The sequence below is a fragment of the Anser brachyrhynchus genome, assembly GCF_964034855.1.
Source record: "Anser brachyrhynchus genome assembly, chromosome: 4".
Taxonomy (NCBI): domain Eukaryota; kingdom Metazoa; phylum Chordata; class Aves; order Anseriformes; family Anatidae; genus Anser; species Anser brachyrhynchus.
Genome location: NC_137698.1, coordinates 54,885,909 through 54,907,527, shown reverse-complemented (window position 1 = coordinate 54,907,527; position 21,619 = coordinate 54,885,909). Strand labels below are relative to the sequence as shown.

The 21,619-nt window shown below is 39.6% G+C and overlaps 1 protein-coding gene and 1 long non-coding RNA gene across 4 annotated transcripts in view; both read left to right on the top strand.

Moving 5' to 3' along the window:
- The window catches only part of N4BP2 (NEDD4 binding protein 2), a 41,777-nt gene extending 25,891 nt beyond the window's left edge, over positions 1-15,886 (top strand). For all 3 annotated transcript variants that reach the window (XM_080590775.1, XM_080590773.1, XM_080590774.1), the window contains 9 exons: positions 449-534; positions 1,261-1,285; positions 2,333-2,574; positions 3,976-4,094; positions 5,410-5,548; positions 5,650-5,835; positions 8,158-8,326; positions 10,139-10,262; positions 11,078-15,886. In XM_080590775.1, the coding sequence (XP_080446901.1) occupies positions 449-534; positions 1,261-1,285; positions 2,333-2,574; positions 3,976-4,094; positions 5,410-5,548; positions 5,650-5,835; positions 8,158-8,326; positions 10,139-10,262; positions 11,078-11,123 (1,136 nt within the window). In that variant the 3' untranslated portion in view covers positions 11,124-15,886. The remainder of the gene's footprint in view (positions 1-448; positions 535-1,260; positions 1,286-2,332; positions 2,575-3,975; positions 4,095-5,409; positions 5,549-5,649; positions 5,836-8,157; positions 8,327-10,138; positions 10,263-11,077) is intronic.
- Positions 5,842-7,662, top strand: LOC308194646. Its single transcript, XR_013950781.1, has 2 exons — positions 5,842-7,323; positions 7,416-7,662. It is a non-coding gene; the product is annotated as an uncharacterized lncRNA (long non-coding RNA).
- Positions 15,887-21,619: the final 5,733 nt, after the last annotated feature.

Sequence of the window (21,619 nt, the reverse complement as noted above, 5' to 3'; positions counted from 1 at the left end):
GTTTGAAAAGAGGGATGTGAATACTATTGCACAGTGGCTAGTAATGCTGTATTACTTGAAAGCAGCTGCATGTGGATTGCAATTAAATAGGGGAAGTCATGTTTTCACAAATGATACTGGAGTTGTAAGTTAACAGTGGCTGTGGAAGAGAAGGTACTGCTTGAAAAACAGGAGGAGGAAGAATATAGTTGTTCAGGTTATATTTCAGCAAGATCTATTTAATATTAACTTATTTTTCTTACTCTTCTGAATTTTTGAGTACTAGATAATGAATTCTATGTGGCTTTTTTTTTTTAAACTTGGCTGTTACTGAAGATTTTTTTTAGGCATTACAGTTTGCGCAAAATCTCCAGAATTCAACTTAGTAAGTACTAGGCTATTGTATTTTGGTTGCTTGGATAAATTTTTATAGACTGCTTTAATGAGTGTATTTTCTGTCTTCTGCAAGGATCACTGACTGTTGAGGATTGTGTGGTTCATATTGATCTGAATTTGGCAAAAGTGATTCATGAAAAATGGAAAGAATCTATTCTGGTAAGTAGATTTCTTATGGTATGATGATGTGCTATGTCAGTCCATTTGGCTCTATGTCTTGGTCTGAAGGCGTTTGTAAGATGTAAATATCTTTGCGAGAACAATGATAAAATACAGTCATATTTTGTGAAATATGTGGAGTATATCAGTATGCCATAATCATCAGAGCTGTTGAAAGACAGTTAAAGGGATGAAGAAACTGCATGTTACCAGTATGTCATCATGAAAATAAGATTCTTGAAAACAGAGGGTCATAGTGTGAAACTTCACTACAAGATTGATAAAAATTCCACTGGACAAAAATTATTACTGGCCTTTCAACATTTAAGAGGAATTCTTGTATGAATTATTGTGTATGTGAAACATCTCCATGTAAGTTAATTGAGAAGAGTTCTCTAACCTCCATTCTGCTGTATCCGTATGAAACTTGGACTGCTTTTGGGCAAAATTTTTGTTTGGTTCATTTCATTAAAGTTACAAAATCTTAGCAGTAGGGCATGTTCCTCCCATTGGCGTGTTTGGAAATACAATTCTGTCTTTTAAAATTAACTTGTAAAATAATTGTCTTAAGTATATTTCTTTTGAAAATCTTATATTTGAGAAATACTGTGAAACATTATTTTGAAGCTAGGTAGGCTTATCTAGAAGCTAATACTTAAAAAGTTTAATTGTGAAATGCTGTGTTTATCGCTTATTAATGTTCATGTTTTTCCTGTTTTTATTTAGAAGCGTCGGAGGAGAGATGAATCAGGTAAGTTGTCTACAGAAGGTATGCCATGTATTTCTTTTCATTGTAAAAAAATACTTAATTCCTATTGTTAAAGTATTTAATTATTTAAAACTTAAGTAAGGTTGCAAATACTCTGGCTAGTGAAGGATGGATTCATTTATTAAGCTAAGCTTTTTCTGTATTGGTCTTGGTACCGTTTACCGTTCTTTTATGGAGTTGTAGGGGGGAAAAAAAAAGTTAATTATAAGCAATACCACTGATCCTAGGGAGATAAAACCGAAAAACATACTGTTTTGTGTACTTGAAAGAACTTAAAGGGAAGCTCTGGCTGGAGTAAGACAGCTGTTTGATAGGATTTTTGTAATCTCTGTGGGAAGAAAAGGTGCAGCTAGAGAATTCCTAGCAGAGGAAGATGAAAGAAAGAGGTCAGGCATAGAACATGCACACATTGCTGCCGTTTTTAGAGGATTTGGTTAGTGCGGGAAGATGTATATCCTTGTTCAAAAAGTGCTAAAGTCCCTGGCGATCTAGTTTCTAGTCACTCAACTACCTGTGAAGAAGCGTTCCTCTACAGCATAATCCCACTCCTCTTGCATGGGACCTGGCTGGAGACTTGGATTGCGATGTAGGTGCAAAATCCCCACATGAATGGCCAAACAGTGCTGCTATCATTAATTCCTAGAAATGTGAAATCAGGTTGTTAAGCATCTGTCAGGTTATAGAGGGAAGGCAGGTGAACATGTAAATACATGTTGATAATAGTCTTGTAAAAGCACGTGTCAACGTATGTGCAGGGTTGTTTACAGCTTGGAAATTCTTGGCACTTGAAAATTTGGTGAATCTGGGAAATCTGCTGGTTTTGCTTTTGTTTTAGAAAATAGGTGAAGATGATCAGACAGCCTTTGGAAAATAGAAGTGAGGAAGGTTGGTTTCTGTTTTACCAGGAATAACATAGTTTTAACAAAGACCAAAACACTTAGGGTGAAAAACTTTTTGTAATTATTTTGGCTTTGCTTGTATAAGTAATCTAATCATTGTTTTGTCACCTCATTTTTATTGCTTTTGAAGGTTCTACAATGATTCAGCAAATAGATGTGAATGATTCAGAAATGCTGTTATCTCAAAATGTGGACAATAAAATGCAGAAGAAAAAAATGAACTGGCTTTCAAGCTCATCTAACGACATACAGACTAAAAAAGCAACATCAGAAATTTTTCCTTTCATGGATCACTGGAATGCTCAGACTCAGAAAGTTTCCCTCAGACAAATAATATCTGAAGAAATAGCCATGCAGGAGAAACAGGACCTGGTATGGATGTCTCCATTTTTATGCAGTATAAATTCCTTACTGTTAATAAAACAGTATCTTACTTGGTGACTCATCTTTGCGCTGCTGATTACAGCCTGAATTTGAGAGAGAAATGCATGCCAGTTAGTGTTACTGATTACAGTGATACATGCATTTGCTTGTGGTAGATTTTTATTTATTTTTTTTCAAATCTAATTTTAAAATTAATATTTTGATTGTTTCACAAACAGATCATGGTGCTTTTCACTATACAGGTTAGCATTTGCATTTGTTTGATTTTTTTTTTTATCGCTGACTTAAAAAGGGATGATTTCTTGCACTTTTTAATGGAAGCAATATCAAAAAAAGTACTTAATTAGCTTCTTGCCTTGTTTATTTGGAAATGGATTGGATTTGTTTTAATATTTTTTCCCAAGAAGAACCCACAACATTCCTAACAGATGAGCCATTAAAATAAATATTTAAGAATCTCAAAGAATTTTCTATACTGACTTGTCAGAAAATAGGAATATTTTAGAGATTTTTTTTTTTTTGTTTTTTATTTACCACGCAATTCCCATACAGTCTGGTTGGCGTGTGCATAATACTGCCCTCTACTGTGAGGCAATTGTTTAGAACAGGCATTTTTGTTTGTAATCGTCTCTGATAAGTAGCTGTTTCTAAAGCTTTGTTTCTACTGCTAAAGAAAGCTAGATGTTATTAGCTAGATGTTACTAGTTTGAAAGAATGGCTTGTGGATTCTTTCCTTGAACTGCATGTACGTGGCTTACTGATAATGGTAATGTGTTGTCCACAGATTTGGATTCTTGGAGCTTGGCTTTGTTCTGACCATTTTTTTTCTCTTTTTTTGTAGTCTGAGTATTGGAACGATCAGCCTAGTTTATTCTAGGGTATAATTATTTGTTCTTTTCCACATAACTTCACAAATGTGAATATTTTTTTCACAGTATAGTTTCAGATGATAACCTACACTAAGATAAAATCGCTTCACCTACTTTATAATAAAACATTGCTTCAACCCCAAGCCCTCAGTATCATTTTCCACAGATACCTGAGTAGAGAGGTGGACTTCATACAAGCTTAGCATTGGGCTGGATAGACTAGCAGCAAAATGCATTTGTAAACTGAAATTCCTCCTAAACATCCTCCTTTTAAGTCCCTTCCAATGACTGCAGATGACTGCAGCAGTGTGTAATACAAATCACCTGTCTTTGCTTTCTTATCATCAGATCAATGTGGCAGGCTGATACTGAGGTGTTGTCATTGCTATGGGTGCATAACTACTGAGTGGATGTTTTTTTTGAATCCTAACAAATAGCAGTATAATTGGATTGGCTCCATTGTTAATATATTTTGTTTTCATCATGAGCTTGCAATATTATTTCTTTGTCTTCTGGGTAGAAACGTGTTCCTTCTATGGCTAGAAAAGACTGTGCCGCTAAACTGAAGGAGAAGCAACTTTTTGAGATGTTTCCAACTATTAATCAAAATTTCTTAATGGATGTCTTCAAAGACAACAAGTAAGAAATCTTTAAAGTTCTTTATAAAACTGGTACTCAGTAATGCACAGTTATTGTCTTAACTATCAACAGTTAAGGTACAGCAAATTAATGGCTTTTTCCGAACTAGCACTTTGCTTTTTGTAGGTTTAAATAAAGGCAAAAGTAGCTGGTCTTTAAAAGAAAAAAGGGTATGAAAACTATATGTGTACACCCGATTCTTGCTTTGAGGATTAGGCAGTTTCACTTACCAGAAGAACATTTCTGGCTATTGACGTCGGACTGTCAGTGGAACTGTGTATTTGCTCTAGAGTCAAGGTGTAAACGAAGTAGGAGAAATTAGTAGAGGATTTAACAGTAGATGCACAGAAGATATCATCCAGCCTAAGAAGAAAGCTACCACCTGATATTAACTGCTAGTAGTCTCATGGTTACTATAGCAGCTCTGAAGGAAAGAGCCATCTCTTTATCTCTTCCTGCTTATATTCTGTTTCTCTGTTCTGCATTATATTTCTGGGGTGTGTGACTACCTTCTTAAATCTAAGTTCCTGTGAATTAAACTTCTTTTCAAGAGAAACTTCCCTTTTTCATCCTTGGTCAGTTGAATGTGTGTCTCTACGTATGGGTTTGCATGCCTATTTGTCAGTTTTTCTGCTTGTCCAGATTGTTATCAAAACCTTTCCTTGTGGAATGTTTAAAGCAAGCTGTTTATCCACCTCTACACCTCTTTCACTGCTTTCATATTCTAAATTCTTTTCATAGTGTTGCCTTTCCCAAAATCTGTCTTTACTTCTGATCAATCTTTCTCTTGTCTGCTTACTGAACAGCAAGAAGAATAAAGAAGAAGAAAGGGCATACTGGAAATCTGGTTGCAAATGATCTCCTATTCTTACTGCGTTAAATTTAACACAGAGATTTTCCTGCATAACAGTTCCAGAGAACTGAGCTGGTTTTAAACTAGATTGTACTATCTAATCCCATCCAGAGGAGATTTAAGATAAAGTAACTTATACAGCCCATAAGATAGTGTTTCCTTCTAAACTGATGTTAATGTTTTATTGAGATATGATGCAATTTACTTTAGTATTTCATAGTCCTTTCAGTATTCAAGTGCCCCTTAATGACATCTCAGTCGACTGCTTGTGCATTGGTGGCAGTAATGCAGTACAGTGAGTTGACAAGCCTTTTTGTAACATGGAAAATTCCATTCTAGTGCTTTATTTTCATGAGCATTTATTTCTGTAACTCCGTGAAGGTCTGTAGCATGTATTTTAGTAAATGTAGCAGCTATTAATATCCTTGAAAAGTCACAAATTTTACCTATTATGCTTTACAGCTATTCTTTAGAACAGACCGAACAGTTTCTGAACTGTGTTCTGGAAGCAGATCCTGTAAAAACAGTTATAGCTCAAGAAAGTGTTCAGCAAAATGAAAATGTTTCTTCCTACAGTGCTGCAAAGAACCGTGAGAAGAAGGTACTGTGTTTTTTTAATAGTAATTACAAATAAATCCAAAGCCATGTCAGTGAAAACACCCTACAATACATACTTAGATTCAACATTGCAAATTCCTACAGGCAAAAAAAGCTAAGGAAGAGGATGATGTTTTGAGTGAAATATTTCAAGAATATGAGTATCCACAATATGATGATTTAAGAGCAGAAGCTTTTCATCACCAACAAAAGAGACAGGAATGCTTGAAAAAGGCTGGGGAGGCCTATCACATGGGAATGAAGTCTGTGGCAGCGTTTTATGCACATCAGGTAAACTTAAATGTTGTGCTTTCTTTCTGAATTTAGAGAGACAAATACTAAATTGGAAGTGATAAAATTGTGCCTACTGCAGTTGATAAACTTGCTCAGTTACTGTTGCCTAAGTGTTATTTCGAGAATTGTCTTAAAATTAAACTCACTTCCATTAGTAACGATGCTGACACAGGAAACTAATGTAACGAAATTCAGTGTGAAATCTCATGAAAGATGATATTTAAGTGCTTAGTCAGATACGCTCATTTTCTTATAGATTGCACTCTCACATCTGCACGCTTGTAAGCACCAAGACTTGTGTCGATGTGGTCTGAGTTCACTCATGCATTACATGGAGTGCAATGAACATCAACTATAGAATCCTTTAAATGTCCTTTGGGTTCCTCTTAACTGGTGAGGGACTGTTTCTGGACACGTCTTTTGTACTTTTTAGGAATCAGGTATTAAGATACGATCTTTTGCCTTAGAATTATGCTTATTTCATCCTCTGTAAATGTTGGACAGGAGTGCTCTTTGTTGTCTTTGTGTCCTCGTTTTGGATATCTTTATAGCTACAGTCTGTCTTCCTGTTGGTATGAGGTGGCGTGGTACGCCGTGCTTTTTGCCATCTGTTTTTGGAGTTTAGATCTGCAGATAAGTCTTGTGTACTCTGGCCTTGGAGCACAAGTCTTGATTCAAGCACAGTTCTTGGTATATACTAGTTTGATTCCTGTTCATAGAATCAGAGAATGGCTCAGGTTGGAAGGGACCTTAAAGATTATCTAACTTCAGCCCCCCTGCATCATTGCTATTGATCTTGTTCTTTGTTGTAAGCACAGAATGATTCTCTGTCCTTTCCTATACACATTTTTATTTGCGTCTTCACACAAGATACTTTAATTCATGCATCATTCAGACCACTCTTAAAAATTATAAATCTCTAATTCTTTTCAAAGGCTGTAGCTTTCCTCTGATCTAATGGCATATAAAAGAAAAATTTGGCAAGAATTTCCATTATAGAACCATTTAATTCTACTCTATGAATTGCATTAGGAGAGAATAAAAATGAAACAATGAGTTGCTTGAATTTGCTTGTTATTTTATAAAAGCTTTCATGTGGTTGGTATAAATGTTTGGATTGTTACTGTATATGTAGGAAATACTGAATACTTGTGTCTTTATAATGAGCTCTTTATGTTCTCAGTCTATATGTTCTTGAAGTTTGGGGAGGTTCTGAACAAAGCTCTGCATGATTTTAAATAAAAATGTAATTTCAAGTCCTCCCTTGCTTTTGTTCATAGACATAATGACAAGTACAGTCTGGAAATTTATAATGTATTTTCTTTTAGGTAATAAAAAGGCAAACTAAAGTACCTTTATTCATGAAAAAGTACTTTATACTTGGTGGCCTTGGCCTGTCCTGGGAGTCCTCTGCAAGTGAGAGTTATGGGGCTGGTGTCTCTGGTCTGACACTAATGTACTTCAGATGATCCATTTTAAGAAAGTGTAAGACAGTCTGTCACTTCTGTTCTCTTGAGCCCTTGTCAGTCCAGTACCCGGAGTTAAGACTTGCATTTCCTTTCAAACTGTGCTTACAGATCTTCAAAGACATAATTTGTTGCTTCAGTCTCTCAGATTTGATCACTGCAAGGTTTGTGGGAAATAGTTGGTGTTTGTTCACTGTGTAATGTGAATAACCCTGTACTGCTCCTTGCCCCCAATTCCAATAGGGACTATACTGACATTGTTAGTCATAAAAGCTGTCAAAATTATTGGGAGAGATAATAGGCGACCATCCAAAAAAAAAAAAAAAAAGTGCTTAAGTGCTTGCTCTTCTTGGCTAGACTGATTTTTCTGATTTTTAGGGAATGTGTTCAGAAGAACTAACCTCAAGTATAACACTCAGCAGGTTTTTCCTGGGCAATTAAGCAGTTTCTTTGATACTGTTTAATTAAAGTTTTAGTGACATATTTTCAGACACTAAAATGCCATTGTTAGGATAATAAATCTGAAAATTGTCATGAAGTGTAACCTTTTAGCTTATGTAATGATGTTATGTTCTCTTGCCTTTTTCTAGTTTTTTCCCTTCCTCATGAAGATTTTGTTGATAGTTTCTTCTTGGTGCCAACTTTGAGTAGTTCTTAGCAAACAAATTTCATTAAATCCCCTTGTGCGTAGGTCTCACTGAGCCTCTTCCAAAAATTGTGTTGTGATTATAAATTTCACTGCTTCAAACTGTGAGCTAAAAGCACCCTGCCAGTAGTGTCATTTTGAACCCAACAACCAGTGTGAAGCTCAGATTATGTCTGAGTGTAATAGTTGATGTGCTTTTGAATAAAGGGTCGCCTTCACGAGCAGAAGATGAAAGAAGCCAACCATGCTGCCGCTGCGCAGATCTTTGAGAAAGTAAATACTTCCTTGCTGCCTCTGAACGTGTTGGATCTGCATGGTCTCCATGTGGATGAAGCTGTGAATCAGTTGTCCAGAGTGCTGCAGGAAAAATGTGAAGGTAGGAATGAGCTACTAATTCTTGTCCCCTAGAAGTAATAGTTATTCTCCTCATTCTCTGCGAAGAAATCACTATATATGGCAGTATCAGAGGGTCTGAGTGTAATCTAGTACTATGTGAAAACAGCTGGCTTCTGAGTTGTTTTATTTTCAGAGTTCCCCCATGGAAATTGTTTTCCTTGACAAGGCAATGATTCTTTTTGCTCAAAGCTGCCAACCTCCACCCCCAGCACTTTGCTTCTTGTTTGTAAATCTTACTGTTGCTTCTGTTTTATCCTCTCTTTATTTTTTTTGAAGACTTGATCTGTCCTTCATGGCATTTGTACAGAGATGGTAATGCAAACATTTGTGTCGTCTTTGCATTGCTTTGTCAGAACTATTTTGCTTTTTTTAATCTTTAAAGAAAAATCAGTATTTTGGAATACTAACCACAATGATTAGATTGTCTTCAGCTTTTACATGAAATTGTGTGGTTTAAGCTGTCTTTCAGTAATTGTTGTATACATTTGCCAGTAAGATCTCTTGAGATCAGAATACTGCTGCTTCCATAAATGACATTTTGTGCAGTTTTGCTTGAGGGCTTGTTTTTTCTCTCAGTGGAGTGCTCAAGTGATTCATGAGTGTTCTTGCTGTAAAAAGATACATTTTCTGCATTATTAGTTTACCCTATAAATCTAAGCACACTGGGAATGCTTTTGTAAGAAATATTTCTTATGCAAGGTACCACTGCACAAAACTTTCTTTTTAATATACAACAGCTACTCCACACAGTAGAAACAAAAGTGTTCCGTAAGGCTTAGATAGTCCTCCTTTTTCCCCTTGGTGTAGGTCAAAGCTAATTAAATTGCATTATCTCGTTCTACTCCTGAAATTACATTTGTATACTTTAAGCTGTAATCTAATGCTTTTTTAGAGTTTTGTGAAACTACACTTACATCATGAGGTTTGGAATGATGGGAGGGGCTCATTGCTCAGTCCTAGTTTTTGAAAAGAATTCATCTTCATTTCCATACGTGGGAAAGGGATCAGTCAATATGGGCACTTAGCACTGGCAGAATTAAGAGTAAACTAACACAAAAAGGTTGAGAGAGAAAGAGAGAGTAGGTTAGGAAAGATGTCAGTGTGAAGTGATAATCCTGAACTGACAAATCTTGGCTTGCAAGAATCCAGCTTCATTTATATTTTTTTCTCTATTTCTTAATCAACTTAGGCTGATGTGATCTCTAGGCTAAGAGCAATTTCGTTTCGTATCATGGCTAGATAAACTAATAAAGCTCATGATGTGCTGATCTACTGATTCACGTGCTCCAACATAGCAGAAATTACTGTCCAAATAAGTGTGATTTAAATGTCAAAAACTGTGGTTTTATATTTTCCTTCTTCTTCCTTTCTTTATCCATTAAAATCTCATTTGTTTATATGCATTATTGTCACTTAAAAATTAGTGTATGACGTCCCTCTTTTTTTTTAATTTTGCAATTTAACTATATTCTCATGGGGTGCAAGTTCCAAGTAAGGAATAGATGATAGAAGCAGTAAAGCTGCTATGAAATTAGAAGGATTTTCTGATGATCACATCATGCATATTGCAAGCAATCTAGATTTAAAAAGCTTGACTGTATTTTTCTTTCAGAGAATCTTTTTCAGAGGAAGGCAAATATGACTTTTTATAAGAAAGGTGCATAGCTACCATGGGAAAACAAAGTTCTAGATCACTGGTGAAAGTTTTCAGAAAAATGGATGTAAAGGTTATGTTGAACGCCAGGTCTCAGCAGAGGGAGAATTTTAACCGTTACAATCCCTGCTATTACAGAGTACCAACAGACAGGTGGTAAACCTTATCTCTGTGTTATCACGGGAAGAGGAAGCCATAGTCAGGGAGGAGTTGCTCGCATCAAACCAGCAGCTATCAGATACCTCACAAGCCACAACTTCAGGTGAGTTTAGATTTTTGTTAGTGATTCATTTTTTCTTATCCCACATTTAACTAACTGAAATTGAAGTCTGTTTTAGAGTACTGCTAAACTACTAAACAGATCAACGCTGGTCTGCTGTTTCATAAGACCAGTGCCAATTGCATGACACAACCATCTAAGAAGGGATACCTGTTAAATTTTAGATCCTTTCCTCTGAGATAGATGAAAACACGATGAATTAAAGTTACCTAAACATGGCTTAATTATCTTTTTCCATTCAAGGTTGCTAGCTTTAATGTGAAGAGTTGTTAACCGTGCTTTTTATTGGTCTCCAATATATGCTTCAGCTCTCAGCTTCTTACATGGGACAGCAGTTTAGCAGGTCTGGGTTGGTGTCATTGTGTTTGCTGCCTTTTCTTTACAGGAGTGTGTGAAGGTGACTGTGAAGGTGGGACTCAGAGCAAAGACTTTTTTTCCATTTCCCTCTCACTTTCTACAGAAAAAAAGGGAGAAAATGTATTTTGAAAGAAGAGGGCATAAAAAGGGAGTAGGGAAAAAGGAGCAGAATGAATATAACCAAGAATATTGGACGACCTTTTTGTTTTTTAAAACTCTTCCTTCCAGTTCCTGGTGTTTCCAGCTGTTTACCTCTCCAGACCTTTATAAAATCCTCCTTTGCTGTCACATCCAGTGGACATGATGCTGTTTTCCTGACTCCCACATGCACATATACTTGACTGAGAACCTTATCACTTTCAATATGTTTGATGAGGGCTGAAGGAGATGGCATTGCACGTAGCGTTCATCTTGAAGCTTCATCTTTTCTCATTTCACAGGTTCGCAGAAATAAAACCAGGCTGCCTGAAAGTCATGCTGAATTGAAGGGTTGTCAAGAAGAGATGAGGAATACAGAAACTGAGATGTCGGATTACAGCTAACAACTTTTTGAACAACTGCAATAATATTTTGTAATCTGTTTTAAAGGATGGTGTTTTATCAGAAATGGTATCGATTTACAGCAAGTGGTCTTGTCAGTGTATTTCCAAGAAAATTTTCGTGTCAGATGGATCTTCTTTTTGAATCTGCACAAAGACGACATTTTACAGGTTTTGGAGTTTTAGAAATGCAGATTAAGAATTCTGATGAGCATTATATGACGTTTTAAAGGGAAGTTAAGGTACAATTTTAAAATACAACTCTTAACGTACCCAGCCTATGACTCTTTCTTCACCTTCATCCATTTAAATTGCAGTGGATTCTGTGCTTTTGAAATGTAGTACCTTGGACTTTTATGATTCAGAATTTTGTGTAAAACCCCTCGGAAGAGCATGGGGAGGTGGGAACTCAGCAACTACTGATATTTCAAATCCAGTTACCGTTGAATGATAAATACGTCCGGATTTCAAGAGTCTGATTTAGTATTTTTAGTGGTCATTTTGTGATGGCTTGACCAGTTCTGTTGTCCTTACTCCATTCTAAACTACTACTGACACTGATGGAAGTTACATATAAAGGACAGTGCATTAAGACCAGCTGTATGTTAGGTATTTTTTACAGAGTTACTGTGATACATTAAAGGGGAAAATACAACACTAGTTACATCTCTACTCACACATAGATAATACTGTAATTTTGGAAAAAACACTCATTTAAAAAAAAAAACAACTATTGGATGAAAATTGTTTCTTCCTTTTACAGCTTTTATAATGGAGCAAAATGAGTACTGTTTCATTTTACAGGTGTCTAATGGTGATGTCTTCATTCTGTGTGTATTAAATTTGGTAATTTTCTTGTAGTAAATATGTTTATCTGTGAGACATTTTAAATGTATTTTTTAACATCAAAATGAATGCTAATACTGCAGTAGTAATTGCCTAACTGGAAAGTCTAGGAGTACCAAAGCTCTGGTGGTGTTGCATCAGCATTTAAAAATACTCGTGTTTAAAAACAAAGACAAACAAAAAGAACAACAACAAAAAATAGAAACACCTGTACTTTGTCAAACGTTTCCAATAAGCAATTGGATAAGAAAAAAAAATTTTCATTGAAATATTTTTTAGAATGCATTACAACTTACATCTTTGCCTCTTAAAAGGCATAAGAATTCTTTAAACCATTTGATTTTATGTAAGACTTTTTTTTTTCAGAACAGATATGAGTTGTGTGTTAGGAATAGTATTAATAGGTTAAGGATTAATAGGAGAGTCTTTCATTTTTAAATTACTTCCCTAGAAAATTTTATCAAGGAGCTACATGCACATGGAATTTGTATATGAATCCGTATGTGTGTGCAAGTTCTGCCATTTGTGTGCACGGGTAGTAGTAAGCAAGGAACTTCTGTGAGAAAAGCTGTGCACAGAAACAGGTTTCATTTCAAAATGTGTCTGTGTAAGTTGCTGACAAACTGAAAGACATGATGTTTCTTGAATATCCATATTTGCTGTAATATATACACAGTGAACACAATGTACAGTAGATCTAAAAATGAGTTTGTCATGCTTCAACAGGCACAGTTATCTTTTTATGGTGATTTCAAATGCAAGAATAGCTTGAATAATATTTAATCAAAGAGACTCTTACTGGAATAATAGGTTGCTGTAAGTAATAAGTGTTATGTTTTTGTGGATACTTAATTCATCCAAATTGTTTCCCTTTTTCTCCTTGCTGGGCTACTCTGGCAAGCAGTGTTTGAAATACAAAAGGTCTGGGCCCCCCAAACAGCACTAGCAGGGCTGTTCAGGCCACTGCACGACATCCTGTGTGATCAGGCCTGGGCTGTGTCCTCTGTGACAGTGCCTAAAATGGACTGAGATGTCACAAGATAGCAGGTCACCTTGTTATCAGCTGTCCAGGGCTGCAGACCTTTGAATTGCTTAAATGGAGCTCGGATCATTCTTTCGAACAAAGAAACTTCCTTCTGCTTCTGAGCAGATTGCCCTTAGTGCTACTTTTTATAATGAGTGGAGGTGCAGCTCTTTGAGGCACCTCTTTACAGCATAGACGCTGTTGGTTGGCCTGAGTGGCAGAGTTGCCCAGCAATGGTCCTAGCATATGCCCTGAAGTGTCACGCCTCGAGCTGCTGGGTGCCGAAGCTCTGCGGTGATGTGCTTGTCCACGGGGAAGTGTCCGTGCTTCTGGTTGTTTTGGGAGAGGGCCTGATTCCCTCAGTACATTCGCACCATTCCTGACGTGGACAAAAACAGCGTAGATTTCAGTTCAAAAGATGAGCAGAAGAAGTTGTTGTCTTGCCCATCTGTTTGTCATAGCCTGGTTGTTGACGTGCTTACCCTGGAGGTGAGAAATGCAGCTTTTCACCTTCTTCTGGCTTAGCAGGAGGACGGCGATTGCACTTGACTCTCACTTCCCCAGAAAATGCCATAACCAGCGTGGTCGGGGTATTCTTGAAGTGCCGCTTTCTGAGCCTCTGTCAAACCTGCTCCTGCAAGCTAAAAATTCAAGATCAAGGGGGTGAAAGAGATTAAACTACAGGAGTGCATAAACAGTCTCATGAAGAGGGCTAGGACTCTTAGAAGGAAGCTGTACCTGCTGAGCTTCAGTGTCCCTCCCTGTAATTATTTTCTCTCTTTATTCCTATTTGGTTAAATGCATAAATACGTTCAAGGCAAAACCTCAGTTCCACCCCTACTGGAGAGTTTTTTCCCATCCGTCAGAGGCAGCAGAGAAGTGCATAGCTCAGGAGCAATTTGGAGTCCTTCTTTCTCTCCCTCTGTCCGTTGTCCTTTTGGGTACAGGCATGCATGCAGTGAGGTACTCTGAATACCTTACCTGGTTATACGTTGGTCATTTTCCTAATTAAAAGTTGTTTGATTACAGGCTGAATTTTGATGACAGACGATAGTTTAAAATTGTAACGCAAGCAGAACCAGTCTTGCTTTTATTGAAGTGGGAGATAAAACCTCCCTCAGCTTCAGTGGCTCGGGATGAGGCACTGCAGCTCCAATGCAGAGAAAACATGATGAGCTCAGGCTTTTTCTTCCACAGGAGTTGAAGTGTGTGCTTAGAAGCCTTTCTGAGCTGAATGCAGAATGGAGAAAGATGATCAGTGGAGAGAGAGAAAGTAGGGTTTTATTATTAAGGCACTCCATGCTTTCAAACACTTGCCAAACTGTCCATAAAAACACTCCGGAATCCTTGTATTTCTTTGATTGTTTTTATAATGGGATGAATATTTTATAGTGGGATGAATTATTTCAAATATAGTTGTTTGAAAATGGTATTTGAAAGTAGGCTACGTTTTAGAACTTCCAGCCTTTCTGATGTCTTTTGCAGTTGCATCAGTGAGAGTCCTGAGGTATATCATGTAAAAATCTTATTTTTAATTGAAGTAGCACGTAGTATTGCCACCAGCACTCTGAAATAATGTGCGACTTTTCAAATACCTATATTGTGTACCACTTTTTAATCTATTATTCAACAGCATGTGGTTGTGATGACTGCTGTCCTCTTAATACGTGACTTTTTGTTTCTTTTTTTTTTCTTCTATGAAACATGTTAATATTTAGTCCAATTTTTAATTTAGGAAAATTCTCATATTTTTTTTTCACACCAAATTTAATGCTAGTGCCAGCATTGATGAATAACCGTACAGTAAAGAAGAGAAAGCAAGCTCACAAGTACAATGGAGATAGTTATTCTCTAAAGTAATGTGGGTGTTTAAAAATATATTTCAGTCGATTATGAAAGCAGTGGGGCAAAAGTGATTTTTAAAAGATAACTTTGATAATACTTGGATGAACTTGGATTTTGGTGTTAATAGTATGTGGTATGTTGTTTAAAGGTAATGTCTTTATAGGCCTGTTGAAGGACACCTCAGGCAAAGTTTAACTGGCGTTTTTTGTGGCTGTGGGAAACCATTGTGACTTGGGAGTCCCCATTTAGACGATGTCCGGATGTCCTGGTTTAACCCGGTTGTGAGCACGTATGGTGTTTGGGGAGATCTTTGCAGAAGGTCGGCCAAACGTGTACTCTGAACAGGGTTGCGCTTGAGGAAGTGAGGAGTAACCAAATTGTTATTTCATCTTGCCACAAAATACAGTCAGTATTTAAGAAAACAATTTTATTGTTGATAATAGCAAAGAAGGATCATCATTAATGTACTACGATAAATTATACATAGACTCTGTTGCTTATATCTTCGAATGCAATTCACATTTCCAGAATAACATTGCTCTCTTCACAAAGCTGGGGAGAGGATATAGTATGGACAAACAAGTGTTCATCACCACAATTCCTGTGTATGACGATTACTTTCTTTTTTCTTGAATAAAAATATTTTTACTAAAAAAGAACTCCAATGAAAACCCAACTGATCATGCTATTTCAATGGTATTTCAGCTAAATACCCTGCTGAGTATCAAATGACTATGTGAATATGCATGTGAAAAGACCTAGTATTGCAGCTACCAGTTGTAAAAGCTGTTAGGACCAGTATGTTGGAAGATATCAATGTCTATTTTTAAATTAAAATTTTAAAAAATATTTTTTTTATTTGTATAAAGTTGTAATTTTGCTGTTAACTATAACTTTCATTTTTTACTGAAATACAATTTTGTAATTTGCATTTAGAATTTCTAATGTGAAAAGGAATTTACAAAATCTAGTTTAATAAAGAATTTTTGCCACAAGTATAGCCTTCTGTCTTTCCTTGGAAGACTGCGTTTCAGCTCGTATCAGATTTTGTCAAATAGTAGACTCGGAGTTCTGCATGAAAGCCACTTGTCCTGACTTCGGGATACCATCTGTAGAGAGAGAAAGCAACCATCTGCAGGCGTAAAAAGGAACAGATTTGTGGCCTGATTTTAAGTGATGTGAGTGGGAGCTGAATGCTCACATTACTGAAAATGAGGGTCATGGTTTCAGGTTGGTTTTTTTCCTTTTTTTTTTTTTTTTTGAAGTAGCTGAAGAGAAGCTGCTTAGGCCCAGCTTATTGTGTAGGAGAGTGCGGGCAGTGGCATACGTCAGAGGAGCAGGCAGGAGCACTGTAAAGATGGGTTATCAGTGGAGGAAAGTGTGCTGGATAGACCTCCTTTGGTGAGACCCCTTAGGTCAGAGGCAATAATCGGATGGATTCTGAGGAAGAGCAATTGCTGTATGATTGTGGATTTATAGCTAGCAATCCTAGCTTTTCCCAAGGCTGCTCTGTGCAGATCGAGTGCGGGTATTGCTGTATCACGTTCCTGCAAGTGTGGAAAGACACCTGAGAGCGAAGTGCTGGCTAGAGTCCAGCATGTTTTATTAGCTCTGGTTGGGGACAACTGACTTCGATGCGAGCTGGCTCCTGCAGAATCGTTCCTATGATTTCTTTGCCTTATAGCTTGGATACGCTGCAGAAACAAGCCAGGTTTGTGCATTTGCACAGCAAAGCCCTAACTAAAAAAACGTTCAAGAGAGCAGGGAAAACAAGATTTGGAAACATGAATGCTTGGTGGAAGCTAGCTTAGATTTGACATGGCTGATTCTGAGCCACAGCTACGTACCACAGCCTGAGTAATGTGTAGTTAGTTTTTTTCATTACTTACAGACTCCTGTTTCTGGCAGCCAGGGCCATCTTGGGGATGAGTTTCTCAAACTGCAGTGTTTTAAAGTGGAGATACTGCTACTGGACTTGCCTCCTCTCCGGAGGCAGGACAGCAGTGTTTGTACACAGTGCTCAGGGCGGAGACCCAGCGTGGCTCCTGTCCTGGCTACAGCGGTCCGTCCTGATCCGACAGCTGCTGATTTGGTTATGCCTTTACTTCCTTGTGTGCTGGGCCAGCCCCGAGCTCCTCTCTGCTTACAGCCGGGAGTTTTCTCCTTGTTGATTCTCTTGGGATTTCTGAAAGTCCTTCTGCCTTTTTAAATACGAGAGATGGACTATTCTAACATGTTCTTACCTATGGAAATGGTTTGAATGTTATAGTCAAAAACTAAAGGGTAGTAATTTTTTAATTATTATTTTTACAGGCAAACAGTAAATTTCAGCCCAAATCATTAACATACAATTAAAGGTGGTATGTGCTGGCGCAACACATCAGGTATTGTGACAATAGGTGGTGCCCTTGCTAATGACATAGAGCGGTGGTGGAAGCAGCTTTTACTGTGCCCTTCCCAGAGCTGTTGTTTCTCTGTGTGAGGTACACTAGAGGATGTTATTACACATCACGTGCTGTTTGTTTCTTCCTCAGAGGAAGAGTACTGTGTTCAGGGTATTGTTTTGGCGACTTTTTTTTTTTTCTTTCTTTGCATATGGGTGGGGTTGGGCTTGTTTTCAAAAGGTTATTGCTGTTCTTTGCTGAAGATGGGCAAGACCTAGAATTGCGTTTTGTGCTTAGATCTGGAGACGATAACGTTGGGTTTTCTCCTTTAGCTGCCCTGTGCTGCTCTTTGTAGCTTGGCGGTCTGGCTGCTGTTCAGAGCCTGGCAGGGAAAGAAGTTGTGCTGTTCGGTGGAGTCCTGTGCCGCCGTGGGTGTTGCTGGTGGCAGAGTCATCTTGAAAGTTCACGGGGAAGGAGACTCCTGATTTTGTTTGACTTTGTGTGTCAGGGAACCTGGCTGGGCTAGCTATGGCTTCTTACCAGTTGTCACCCGATAAAAGTTCCCCTCTTCCTTTATGTTGCGTGGTTTCGACATGTCCTGGAGCTGGGAGGTGCTGTCTTTTGAGGATTTTCTCAGAAAGTCATTCCCACAAACGGGGCCTGTGTTTGTCTGGAGTGCCTGTTGGGAGCTTTAGCTTTTTAGGAGTGTGGTATTTAACAGCTCTCTTGTCTCGTGACTCATTGGCCTGAGAAAGGCCTTCCTTGCTAACCTCATGGTGCCCCATTCCCCTCTCCACCCTTCTGCCAGATCCAGAAGCCTTTCCCAACCCCTGGGTTGGTTTGTCCTGTGTTCCTGAGGGCTGGAGAGTACCTGGAGCACTTGGGATGATGAGTCAGATCCTCGGCGTTTCCCTCCTACACCTTAATGGAAGATATATCGGGGGAAGCTACAGGACACAGAAATACCCTGTAAGCTGTAAGATCTATGAAGATGTGTGGATGGTCCACATCCAAGGGGCATAGTGCCTGAAAGAGCTGTAGGGAAAGCTGGAAACTGGATCCAGAGGTCAGCCAGCACCAAGAGACTGCTGTGACGAAGAACAAATGCTTACTATGGCATGAGGGACTTTATGTAGGAGGGTGGTTGGTGACGTGGGGTAGACGTGGATGCAGGTGAGTTGGGGGGATGGTAAATGCTAGGGCGGATCTGTAAGAGCTGACAGGGAAAGGTGTCAGAGTCACAGAATGACTGGGGTTGAAAAGGACCTTGACGAGCATCGATCGGTCGTGGGTGGGTGGGTAGTGTGGAGGTGTCCAGGAGACCCTGGGGTGCTGCAGGATCGTGCAGTAAGGTACCCTGCGTGGTTGGGGCACTACTGCCGGGGCAGCCCCGTTCCTCCAGCCCCCACAGAGCAGCGCTGATGTATCCAAACCAGCAGCTCGAAGCAGACTGCTGCCGGGATGCGCCATTCAGAGGTTTTGCTGAATTAAATGCATGTGGTAGGTAGGGCTCAACATCCTGTGAGTAACGTGTTTTGTCCCGTGGTCAGGTTCTGTTTTTATTTGTTTTGTATCTTGTTTTGTGTGTTAGCTTCATGTACGTAGCTTTCATATTGTAAGAGGGCTACACATCTTTCTCTTGACTGAGATGAAAACTGCTGCCGATTTTGAGGAAGGGAAGGACTTGAAGTTTTGGTAGCTTGTTGGTGGACAAACGGGGCTTTTGGCATCCGTTCAGAGATGAAAATGTAGGCTCTCTCTGCCACTTTCGGGTTTGACAAAGGCAGCTGCGTATCCCAGTGCCACCAGAGGTCCCCACGACCTGAGACCCTTGTGCTGTCATGCTATCTGAACTTGCTACCCGAGCTGCGAAAACAGAAAAGACTGAGGCAGCTTTGGAGTGGAGGCAAAGGATAAAAGACAACATTTTGCTTTCCTTCCCATTGTCCTAAGCTGTTTTGTATCCTCTGTCGTGGTATTGGGTCTAAAACTAGATTTGTGTCCTCCTTGTGAGTAGGAATGCTTTTCATACGGCTCAGGAGACATTTGACCTGACTTGCAGCGTGCTAAAATAATAGTAAAATATTAAATGCTGATGCATTTCCTCTGTCTGATCAGGATGTGATAGCTGCTACTTTCTTTGGGCTGTAGGACATTTGAGTGTGGCAGTGCTTCTATGACAACAGTTGTTTTTAAAAGCTTTGTAAGCAACCACGTGGATCGTTATTATTTTTGTATTATCTTGAGAAACAGAACCTCTTACCTACGCTCCATGAAACACCGCCATGGCTGGCAGCAAACGCTGGACAGCAGAAAGAGCAATGGAAATCCTGTGCATGTGCCACAGATTTAATCATTGTGTTTGATCTGTGAATGGGAGGAATGGTTGTATTGTCAGGTCAGGCTGTGGGAGCATTATGTGTTTGCTTGACTTCAGCTAACTCAAAAGGCATTGCCTCCAACTCCCACCTCTAAAAGTAGTCTTCCTCACCGGTGTGTCATCCTTTCCATTCCAGATTACCCTCTTTTACTGCGTCTGCAGTACCAAGTAGACAAGCCACAGGGGAGCTCCCTGCCATGACAGACCTCTTCTTCCCCAGGAGAATGGAAGAAGGAACCAGCGTTTCCTCAGTGCTTCTGGCTTCTTTCAGCTCTTTATTCCCCTGCTTCTCTTTGCAGGGAAGCACCTCAGCTCTGTGGCCCTTGGGCAAGGCCAGGGTGGTGAGGGCAGAAAACTGATCTGACCATGAAGTCCCTCAGCTTGGGCATGATTTCACAGAGAAAACCACTGGAGCCTCCTCCATGGTTTCAGCAAAGCCATTGGGATCATTCTTATGTTAAATCCACATGGGGGGCAGGAAGTTCAGGTGTCCCTGGTTAGAGGGAATATTACACAGGTCAGACAATTTACACAAACTGATGTGGGCTTGTGCTCATGCCACACTGTGTGTGGAAGCGTTTGCTGGCCAGCCTGGGTCTGGGCTCTCCTCCAGGCCTGCAGCCCCCAGCCAACGCTCTGTTCCCCTGGGGGCTGCAAACACCTCATAGGGACCCCATAAACCAACGTCAGGAAAACACGGGTACAAGTCATGTGTCACACATGGAAGACATTTATTCTGCTAATCAGGCTGGTGGGTGTTTGGGGAATTCGGATGTCTACCTGATTTTGGGGAAGAATACTGAGTTTTGGGGAACTAATGTGGTTGCTTTTGTGATAGACTGCTTTAAGATGAAAGCTGGGGGGAATTAAGTAACCCTCAGTATGGTACCTAAGCATGCTTCCCTTTTAGGAAAGGGGAAGTCGATTTTTAAGTTACTCTAAAGGAGAGCACTTCCCATAAGCTGTCCTGACTGCCACTTCCCTCCTGGCGTCACAGGAGGAATTATACCACGAAGTGATCGTCACTTTTCTGCTTGTCAGATACCAAGAAAGAAAAGAGTGTAAACATTAGCTTTGTTGCGTGGCATATGCCACTGACAGCCACATCTCAAGAGAAACATCCCAAAGAAATAGGTAATCCGTTCACAAATTAAAGGCAGTAAAGAGTAATTCTGTTGTTAAGACTACAGAATACCGAGGTCTCAAAAAGCAGAGAAATCTCTGCTTGCTGCAGCTCCACGAGGATACGGGTTCCGTGTACGGAACAGAGCTAAATCGGTCTTGAAAGGAGGCATGATGTAGCTGCCCACACCCAAGTTTTGAAGCCAAACCCAAGTCTAGTCACCATTTGCACAACATGGGGTTTTCCGTGTTGGGCCTGAGAGGTCTGCACTCAGACATGCCCAGTTCAGTGCCTCACACCCGTCTCAGCACTGCTGCACCCAGACGCTGGGTGGCCCAGGGCCTGATCGCCAGAGCAGGAGTAGCTGAGGGCTGCTCCACGGCCACCTGAAGTGCGGGACAAGCCTGGCGCTGAAGGATGATGTCTCCATGTCACGGTGGGGGCCGATCTGCTGTTGCAGGGCAGATGGAAGTGCCCTTGGCCCACCCTGCCCAGTGAGTATACTGCTGGTGGCCAAAGCCCAGGCTCCTTTGTAGCAGTGCAAAGCCTCTCCCTCCACACCGGAGCTGCGTTGGATCCTTTGGCACACCTCAGGGCAGAGGCAGAGCCTTGGAAGGGGCTCGACAGCTGAGGTTTGAGAGCTGAGCTGAGGGTTAGCCTCACGTCGGGGTTTGGGTTCTGTGTTATCACCACATGCTTCAGACTGTGCCACTGCAACACCAAGCTGAGGGGGGCCTAACCACTGCCTTAGCTTGCTTAGAAACCAAAGCCCTAACTCACCAAGGCAAAGTCATGATATATTTTACCAAAATCCATGTAGGAGTTGCTTGTGAAACTGCAT